The sequence below is a fragment of the Corella eumyota genome, chromosome 3 (assembly GCF_963082875.1).
Source record: "Corella eumyota chromosome 3, kaCorEumy4.1, whole genome shotgun sequence".
NCBI lineage: Eukaryota > Metazoa > Chordata > Ascidiacea > Phlebobranchia > Corellidae > Corella > Corella eumyota.
The window spans coordinates 3,902,875-3,912,674 of record NC_137492.1 but is presented as its reverse complement, the minus strand read 5'-3'; the positions used below and the strand labels follow the sequence as shown (position 1 = coordinate 3,912,674).

Genomic DNA, 9,800 nt, shown 5'->3' with positions numbered 1-9,800 from the left:
TTAAAAAGACCAAGATTACTACAATTTTTGTATTTATTGTCATTAAATATGTACAAAATCTATGAAATGAATTAAAAATACTATACAAAGCTGATATGCGAAAAAGATTAAAGTTTTTAAGGTCACTGACTCATAATTTATAGCAAACATTGACATTAGTAACTTTTTTTCTGTAAAGGACCTGATTTTAGTTCTTTTAAGACCAAAGACATTTGCTTTCGGGCATCTGACAACTCAGTTTGTTGGGTATATTTAAGTTTTGTAGAATCTGAATAGTTAGAATCAAACATAGCCTGTGTATTGGGGATTGGAAAGGAAATAATGAAATTTTCTCTAGGCACAAGAGTGCCATTTGCCAGCTTAACCAACTTTGGCACTTTTTTAGTGACTAGCCCTTTACATGCATTTATTATAGGATATAACCATGTCTCCAGAATTTCGGGGCGAAAAACGCAGCAAACAAGAAATGCAAATACACCCTAAAAAAATTCATTTAATTAGGTTAAACTTAATAAATATTATATTGCTGTAGTTGTGTTACCTGAAAAGCACTAGTTGCACTGAAACACCAGCTCATAATATTGTTAAAATTAACATCTGTTGAAACCAACATAAAGTAGCCAAGGACCCAGTTAAGTCCAAGAATAATCGAAATAGTAAAAGCAATTTTCATTTGTCGGTACCTGGATTTTTTTCGTGCGCTGGATCGAATCTTAATGCAAAGTAATATTACAAGTAAAGTATACCAATTAGCAATAAAAGAAACTTGTTTTGTTATAAATATATGAAAAGTTATTTTTTTAAATTAAATATAAAACGAGATCTTAGACCTTTGGTCGAGTAGCAAAAACTATTGCCACTCTCACAACAACAAAAGTGTTAGAAATAAGAACAGCTCCAACGATAGATAGAAAGCAGTACAGTGAATAGCTGTGGATCCAACACATATGATCAGAAAGGTAATATGACCTTACCAGTGGATCTAACTCTGTGTGTTAAAAAGAAGTTTATTAAAATAAATATTCTTTAAGAAAGTTAATAAAAGGTACAGTTTTTATACAAACCTGGAAAACACATATCCTTAATTTTAAGATTGGTATCAAAATATCCCAACGTTGCCCCCAAGTTTCCAGATACAATAATAAATGGTATACCATAAGCAAACAAGTAACATTTTAAAAGATATGGGGCAGCACTGAGGAGACCAATGTTAATTTGAACCTTTTAAAAATGAAAAGAAAAGCAAAGTTCATGTAGTAAAGCACAAACTACAAAAATACAATAGGGCTTGGGAAACAAAAGAAAAAATATAGGTAGTAATAAACTTCATTATAAATTGATTTATGGCTTACAGTCACTAGTGAAGAGTACAGAAATTTGCTGTATATGGCCATCCACATCCAGCTAGTAAGTAAAGAAAAATGCAGCAAGGCTGTTATCATGGTACATTCTGATCTCTTGCCTACCCGACTTGTTCCAAATAGAAAAATTGTATAAGCAACCAGCAAATTGGCAAAAACATGAAGCTGGAGTCTAGTTGGAAGTTTAACTCTGATTTTTCTTTTGAAAAAATTCAGTTTTAGGAATACTTATTAACAACATGTTCTAAAGCACAAAAAAAATTTTTTACTTGCTTTGTAGAAATATAATAATGATTCCTAGGTAACTGATTATTGAAAAACTACAGCCAACTTTACTGAACACATTTAAAGCCAAATCTGCAGGTAGATCTTGGATAGACTAAAAACAAAAGTAGGACAGTAAATTTAATTATTGTTTTCATTTTAGTTGAAAAAAAACATTTACCACCAAAAGGGCAAAATTGGTTAGATGGTTGCATTTACACACAGGTGGTGTTTGTGTGGTGTCCAAACAACAACCATCTTTTGACCATTCTTTATTTTTATGGTCCCAAAAAACACAAAGATGGCTGATTAATTTCACCTGAAATAAACTAATGGTTAAAAAGAATAATAACAGCAAAAGCAGCACTAACAAAAACAGAAAGCTGTTGTAAAGTTAATAAATGTACTAGGCTATAAGCTATGAAACAAAATTTGTTATTTAAAATTTAAATGGTCTGTAAAAATAAAATATGTTTTCAATAAATCACTTATCACATATTAATTGAGTTTTATGTGTACCACTTTCACATTAACAGGTTTAGTTTTTATTCGATATGACATGTAAAAGTAATGTTGTTCATACAGTAAGCTGATTTTGATTTGATTTGCCAGCTTTTGTTGATTGATTGTTAAATCTGTAAACAACTGGTGACAGAAGGTTCAATATCGTTTCATTTACTCCAACTGATGCTGCCACCACCTTTTAAACATCAAAATCATAAAAAACATTGAATAATTGATACAAGAAAAAAAATAAAGATAATATTTTACAAAAATATTATTTATTAAAAAAATGGCCAAATTAACTTACATAATATTTCATTTTTTTTAATGTTTAATTATTTACCCAATCTGATTTCTGTATGGATGGAAATAAATGTGAACCTTTAAATAAAGTTACAGTTGTTGTGTAATTGTGTCCTCTATTTTTGCTATAAACTTCATTGGGCAATGTTAACAAGACCGGAGATTCAAACCCAGAACTTGATTTAATTTCAGGATAAAAAGTAAAATTATAAGATGGGTTTTGAAATTGAGTGGTCTAATAGATAAAAACAAAAACTCATTTTAAAATTTAAAGAAATTTTATTTTGGTCCACTATATTTTCGACAAATGTTATTTATAAAACCTTAAAAATATAAGATTGTTCTTGCCTGAAAAATCATAAAATCTGTGTTGGCTGATAAATTTGTTGCTTTATTTCTGTTGAGTCCATCAAGTAAATCTTCTAATAACGATACAGGAGGAGATTGTATTCGTTTTTTCTCATCTTCAAGGAGAGATAAAGAATGACTTAAATGAGAAAAAGCAGCTACAGAGTAAACTGCAGTATTAACACTAACCTAAAAAAAATAAAAATGAAATATTTAAAAAAGATTTTAATTACAAGAGAACAAGTCAATAAAATGAAGGCTTACCTCTATTTGATTTGTTTTAACTGCATTGCTAATTCGTCTTAAAGTTTGTTGTAATTTTTCTATTTGATTAACATCAGAAAATATTGGTGATGCGATAAGTTGAATGGCACCTAATATAGTTTCTAAATTCTCAGCATTTATTGGTTTACTCTATTTAAAAATAATAACTTATTACTAAATTAAAATTCATCCAAAATTGGGAAAATAAAATTAAGTTATTTGTTTTTTGCATAAACATGACATATATTTTTCGAAATAGATTATATCAAAATGCAAGGCTAAACAAAAAATGACAAACATATAAAAAAAACTTACAGCAATTGAATCCAAAGTAATATCACAGTCAATTTTATTGAAGGTTTGAAACTCAGCTATGACCATGTTAGTAGGATTTGGCAAGTACTTAGTTACACAGCGCATTGAAGCTCTTGCATGACCTAAATTTCAAAAAATATTAGAGCTTGTTAAAAAAATGTTAATAGAGAAAAGCAATATATAAAATAACTTAGTTACCTTGTTTGCAAGTTGAGTTGGCTGTAATTGAAATATAATCAGCCAGTGTATCAGGAAATATATAATTGTGGAATTTATTTTCATGGCAATAGGCTAAAATCATATAAAAATTTTAAGGTCAAGTAAGTTCTGCTAAATGATTTTTAATATTTATGTTCCTGCTTACAATTACCTCAGTACATTGGATTAGTTCTGTTAATATAAATTTTTTATATTTAAAAATCCTTAAAAAAATATTAAATATAAAAATGTAATCTTACGCTTGCACTTAAACCCAGGACCAGTTTCACTAGGCAAGCAACCACAGTAATAATCACCAGGAAAATTAATACAATTACCATTATATTTGCTGCATAAGTCGGAGTTTTGGCATTCATCGATATCTGTTGAAAATTTACTTTTGTTTGTATTAAAAAAAATTAAATGGTGAGGTTAACAGCGGTTTTTGTTTGCAGAATTTTGAATATATGTAATTTTTTCCTTTTTTTAAAAGAGGAAAAAAGTTTTTTAATATATAAATTTTAATAATAGGTTTAATTCTATATAGTTTAGTAAACTACGACTAGCTTATATTTATTGAATTTTTGAACAAATTTGTAACCTTTACATGTAGTTGCATTGTATTTCCTAAACCCCTTTTTACAAACCAACAAAGGGGGTACTGGTGTTGTTTGAGTAGCTGTTGTAGCCACAGATGTGGGGGTTGTTTGCGGGAGGGGTGTCGGTGTTGTTTGAGCAACAGTTGTAGCACATGTTGAGGGGGTTGTTTGAATAGCAGGGGTAACCATGGTTGTTTGAGGGGGTGTTGTCGCAACAGTTGTAGTAGCTACTGAAGTACAACTATAACTTCCATAAGTATTTGAACATTGGTCAACCCCACACATACCTAGTGCACATTCATCTAAAATAAAAAATAAAATTTTAAACTTTTGTTTTTTTTAACCATTTTTTAATTTATTTTATTAATTGGTTTAAAAATTTTATTAATATTTTTATTTCATTAATAATTTTTTTTTTTAATTTTTTTGTGATTATTTAATTTCATTAAAATAAATTAAAAAATAATAATTTATTTGAAAATATTTACTTTTCACTAATTTAAATGATTTTTTTAATATAAATACTTTCTAATTTTTAGTTCATGGTTTTTCAATTTTTTATTTGGTTTATTTTATTTTTTTAGGTAAAAGCATTATTTATCTAAAAAAATAAAATTACTCAAATATTAAAAAAAATATTTTTATAAAATAAAAATTGTTCTACGAACCTATATCTTCCTCACAAATAAATTGTCGCTGTGTTACACAATCAGTAACTTGCCATTTGTACGAACCATTATCCAAAATAATAGCCACACAATCTCCGTTCGCATAAAGTGGTTCGTTGGTGTTCCACTCGTCAGTTGTTACAGGAATTAAATTGTCGAGTATTGTGGATACCCAGTAAAATTCTCCGTCCGTTTCCTTGTACATTCCAATATAGTAATCATCAGTGCCGGCTATAATGTAATACGAAGGTAAAATTACGCTTAAGTTAAAGTTTTGTGCGTTACGTTCTTAGCGCTATTTTAAAAAATAAATATGCAACAAACAAAAACTATGTAAACCTAATAGTTTCTTGCTAGGCACTATCAATAATTTTTTTAAACAAGTAAACCTTTTTGGGTTTTGCAAAAATGTCTTTTAAAAAAACTTAGGCTACCCTAAAATTAAATTTCCAAATCTCTATTCTGCTTAAAATAGGGTTGCTTTTAGTCATTACGTTTAATATTACAAAAATCTCACCTGGTAATAAACTATTAACAAAGGTATTTCTTGATGTAGTTGTAAATATAACCAACTTGGAAGACTCGGGAAATGTTAAACAAAAGTCGTAGGCCTGCTGATAAGCCTTTTGGTCGGTAATAACATAAAAATTTTTTCCACTAAATTCGTGCGGGGTATTTGCTTTGTTTAAGTTTATAATTACTAATATAACTATTAACACTAAACTTAACTTTTCTAGCATTTTTGTTAAGCAATAATAAAACCTAAAGGATGTTAAAAACGCTATGTGCACATATTGACTACCGCGTACGTATTTGACTTAAATCTAAAATTGCCTTACAAAATCGAAAAAAAAATCTAAAATTATTTTTTTGGCATTTTTATTTCATATTTAAAAACAATTATCAGAAAGTAAAATATCAATCAACTATTGAGTCACCATAACGAAAGTTTTTTAAATCATATGGGGCCTGGTGTGATGATTTAAGGTATTATACTAGTCAACAGTTTTTTTTGTAAACGGATTTGTTTTAAAGCAAAAGTTATTTTGGTTAAAAAATTAAGTTCTTTGTGTAATTTTTTTTATCTTTTATGGTAATAATGACAATCTATAAAGAATAATTTGTCTTAGCTAATAAATCCTAAATAATTTATTTAAAATTTAAATTTTATTTATTACAAAAACTTTTATTAGCAGATTATGTTTTTCTGATATCTTAAATATGTTTATGTTTTAAGCTTGTTAGAAGTAAATACTTATTTTTAAATGCCATGAAAGTACTGGGAATCGAACCAATTATCCCTCGTATTGCCTTGCGTCATTTGTCAACACTTCCACTAAAAAACATAAAAAAAATCAAACGGAATATGAATTAAATATTTTATTATTAACTAATATACTTTATTAATTATCTATGTTATTTATTTGGGCAAAACATTTTATAAAAAATGAATTATATTTTAATTGTACAACTCTGACTCGTAGAATTTGTTCGAATTTAAGTTACAACTGCAATTCACCGGTTGTACGTGAAGATTTTTTTTAAGTTTCTGGTTTTGACCTCCAGGGCCTAGTTTACAAAAATATTGTAATTATAACAATAACAAACCGAAAATTATAATTTCTAACGTTTTCATATTGTTACAGGTTATTAATTTTAACGTTCAGAATGGCATCGGTTCTAACTAGGTCAATTGGTTCTAAATTTTTACTTAAACAAAGTTCAAAAAATATTTTAAAGCAACCGTTTTCATCTTATTCAAGAAACAAATCTCTGGTAAAACTTTTTTTGGTTTTATTAGTATTTTTGACAAAAACTTCTTCGATTTCTGTTTTGTTTTTTTTTATTTTTTGTAACCAATTTTATGCTATAACTAATAATACACTTGTTAACTTTTGTAAAATAGTTGTTTAAATTTTCTAAAGAAAATTCTGGGATATTTTCTACATTTTAATTTTAATTGGCAATTTCATAGTGAAAAATATAATAAATGATATTAAAAACTGTCAAAGGCAACTTAAGTTAGGCAGTCTGGGTCATAGTAACACATGTTACTATGTGTTGGGCTGTAAAGTTGGACACATCAAAAATAAATAAATAATAAAAAAATATTTTTTTAACAGAAATTAGGGCCAGTAAAACAATGTAACATATTTTTTGTAAATAAAGGTTTTTTTTATTTTAGGCAATTGGTGGATCAGTGTTATTAGGTGGAGTAGGAACTGTTGGTGCTATTGCTTACTCCCGCACTGCACATGCTGGTGAAGAGGAGCTTCACCCTCCTGCGTATCCATGGGAACATAATGGACTTTTAACCACTTTGGACACAGCAAGGTAGAGATAGTGCCAGAATGATTTTTTTATTATCAAGTTCTGACAACTTTTATTTGAAATAAAAACGCCGGTTAAAAATATTTTGCTTTAAAACTAGTTACGCAAATCTTAAATACAGTCTTAATGCCTTACCAAATAATTTATTTGATTTTTGTGAAAAGTCTTCGAAGAGGTTATCAAGTTTACCGGCAAGTCTGCGCAGCTTGCCACGGACTTGAGTATATGGCATTCCGTAAATTTGTTGATGTTATTCATACCGAGGATGAAATGAAGGAAATAGCCGCCGAGGTTGGTACAAATGTATTCTAAAAAAAAATTGCTAGATTTTTTTAAATTTTGCTGATACATATTTGCTAGAATGCATTACAACGAAAATAGATTAAAAGATACCGTAAAATATTTTAGTTACTGTAAAAAATATTGCTTTTATCTGTTTAATTTAATAATCTTACATGAGGCCCTGGGTTGGATCTCCTTTGCTCTCATGCTGTTACATCCCTATGTATAAATCCTTAAACTGTATGACCTGGTGCTTAGACAACACTTAATCGGCAGCTCAATTATTAGCCAATTATTAATTATAATATTCTAAACTATCTTCCCACATTGAAAAATCGTAAATATGAAAAAAGGAAATACATTTTGTACTTGTTTTATTTAATAGTATTTGGTAGTTGATGGACCAGATGACAAAGGAAAAATGTTTAAGCGTCCCGGAAAGTTGTTCGATTACATTCAGAGCCCGTATGCTAATGAGGAAGAGGCAAGAGCTGCAAACAACGGTGCACTTCCACCTGATCTCACTTATATCATTCTCGGAAGACATGGAGAAGATGTAATAATGTTGTTTTATACAAATAATTATATTTTTAAAAAATTGTAAAAAATTTTTTTAGGATTATATTTTTTCGTTGTTAACTGAAATTTTTTTAGGATTATATTTTTTCGTTGTTAACTGGATATTATGAGGCACCAGCTGGTGTGACATTAGCAGAGGAACAGCATTTTAATGTTTACTTTCCTGGTCAAGCTATTGGCATGGCGCAAGCTCTGTATAATGAAATTATTGAGTATGAAGATGGTATGTAGTAATTTTATTTTCAATTGTTTATCTAAATTAAAACTATTTTTTATTATTTTTTGTTCTATTTAAAATTTACCTTTTTTAAAGCTAATTTTTTCTCAGCCGCATTATTTAAATTTTAGACTTTGCTGTATATGCAATAATTTAAAAAAAAAAAAAACTGGTAAACAAAATGTATTTCATCATTTTAAATATTGTTATAGGCACTCCAGCTACTCAAAGTCAACTTGCCAAAGATGTGACAACTTTCCTTCGATTTACCTCCGAGTGTCATCATAATGAAAGAAAACTGTATGGATTTAAAGTAAGTAAATTTAATGCATGTAACCTGTTGAATTATCTAAAAATTATATTCAATTTTTGATTAGTTTTGGCTTGACAAAAAGTCACCCATTTATAAAGCCACACTCAAGTGTAGCAGTAAGGAATCAAACCTAGGACCTTGTGTAGTTGATTTAAATGTTCTAGCCAACACATATTTGCTGCATGTGTTAATATTATGTACATTTTTTTAAAGATATCCTTACTTAGTTACTTACCATTTTTAAACGATATTTTTTCTTTAGTTGCTCTGCTTTACGGCCATATTTTTCCCCTTAATGTGGTTAATGAAGAAACGTGTATTTTCAATGGTCAAAAGCACAAAAATTGCTCACAAGCGATAGATTTCAGTACTAAACTTATTTATATACTTTCTTGGTTTTTGTTTAGACAAATTTGGAAAATTCAGGCTCTGTAATTTTTAATGCCATGCTAGTTCAAAATCTATCTACCCTAATAAAATTCTATGTTCGTTACTTTTTTTATGTTTGAGTTTATTAAGAAAGTTTAAGTCTCAAAATATGTTTTAGTGTTTGCAAGTTCAAGAAATAATAAACTTAAGATTTATAAATATGTGTGGGTGCTTTTAATTTAAAGTTTAGATCACAAGTAATGTGAAGTAGCTTTGGAAAAATGAGCTAGGTAAATCATTTTGCATTTCAGTTATTTTTAGGCGCTTGTTGGCGATAAAGAGCAGCTTAAGAAACAAAAACGTCCCTATGTTGTTTTAATTAATTTTAAATAAAATTATATAAAACTTTTTGCTATTTGGTTTAGCAATTTTTACTGTCTTTATTAATATGTTTTTAAGTAGTTATCCTCTTAGTCAAAACCATTCTACCATAAGGTCAATGCAAGTGGTCGCTGTTATGAAACTGTAACCAAACATAATAAACATAAATGTTTCAGCATACTTGACATGAGAAATAAAACCCACCGTAGGGGAGTAAATTTGGCAACGAGTTTAAAGCGAAGTGCCAAGTGATTTCGAGCTGGCCCTAGCTATGCCCAAGTTATTTAAATTTCCAATGCAATTAGACTGTGCAGGCACTCACCCAAATCAGTTTAACCAGTGATGATAAATAAGCATGAATCTGCCAGCGACCGCCAATATCGCTAAGACTAAAGAAGTGGCTGCCTCCTGATTTGTTTAAAGAGAGCGTGCTGCATTGTGCAAAGCGACTCTACGATTTTTTATTGCCTCCGCGCTTTCTCTTTTTTTCGTCTAGTCGAGGTA

At 28.9% G+C, this 9,800-nt stretch overlaps 1 protein-coding gene across 1 annotated transcript; it reads left to right on the top strand.

The window, feature by feature from the left end:
- The first annotated feature begins 6,449 nt into the window (after nucleotides 1-6,449).
- On the top strand, nucleotides 6,450-9,039 carry LOC145746489 (cytochrome c1, heme protein, mitochondrial-like). The gene is made up of 7 exons (XM_082564783.1): nucleotides 6,450-6,600; nucleotides 7,010-7,158; nucleotides 7,320-7,446; nucleotides 7,823-7,993; nucleotides 8,092-8,239; nucleotides 8,446-8,546; nucleotides 8,809-9,039. Exons 1-7 carry the CDS (start codon nucleotides 6,493-6,495, stop codon nucleotides 8,905-8,907), a joined length of 903 nt encoding a protein of 300 aa, XP_082420909.1. The 5' UTR covers nucleotides 6,450-6,492; the 3' UTR covers nucleotides 8,908-9,039.
- The last annotated feature ends 761 nt before the right edge of the window (nucleotides 9,040-9,800 follow it).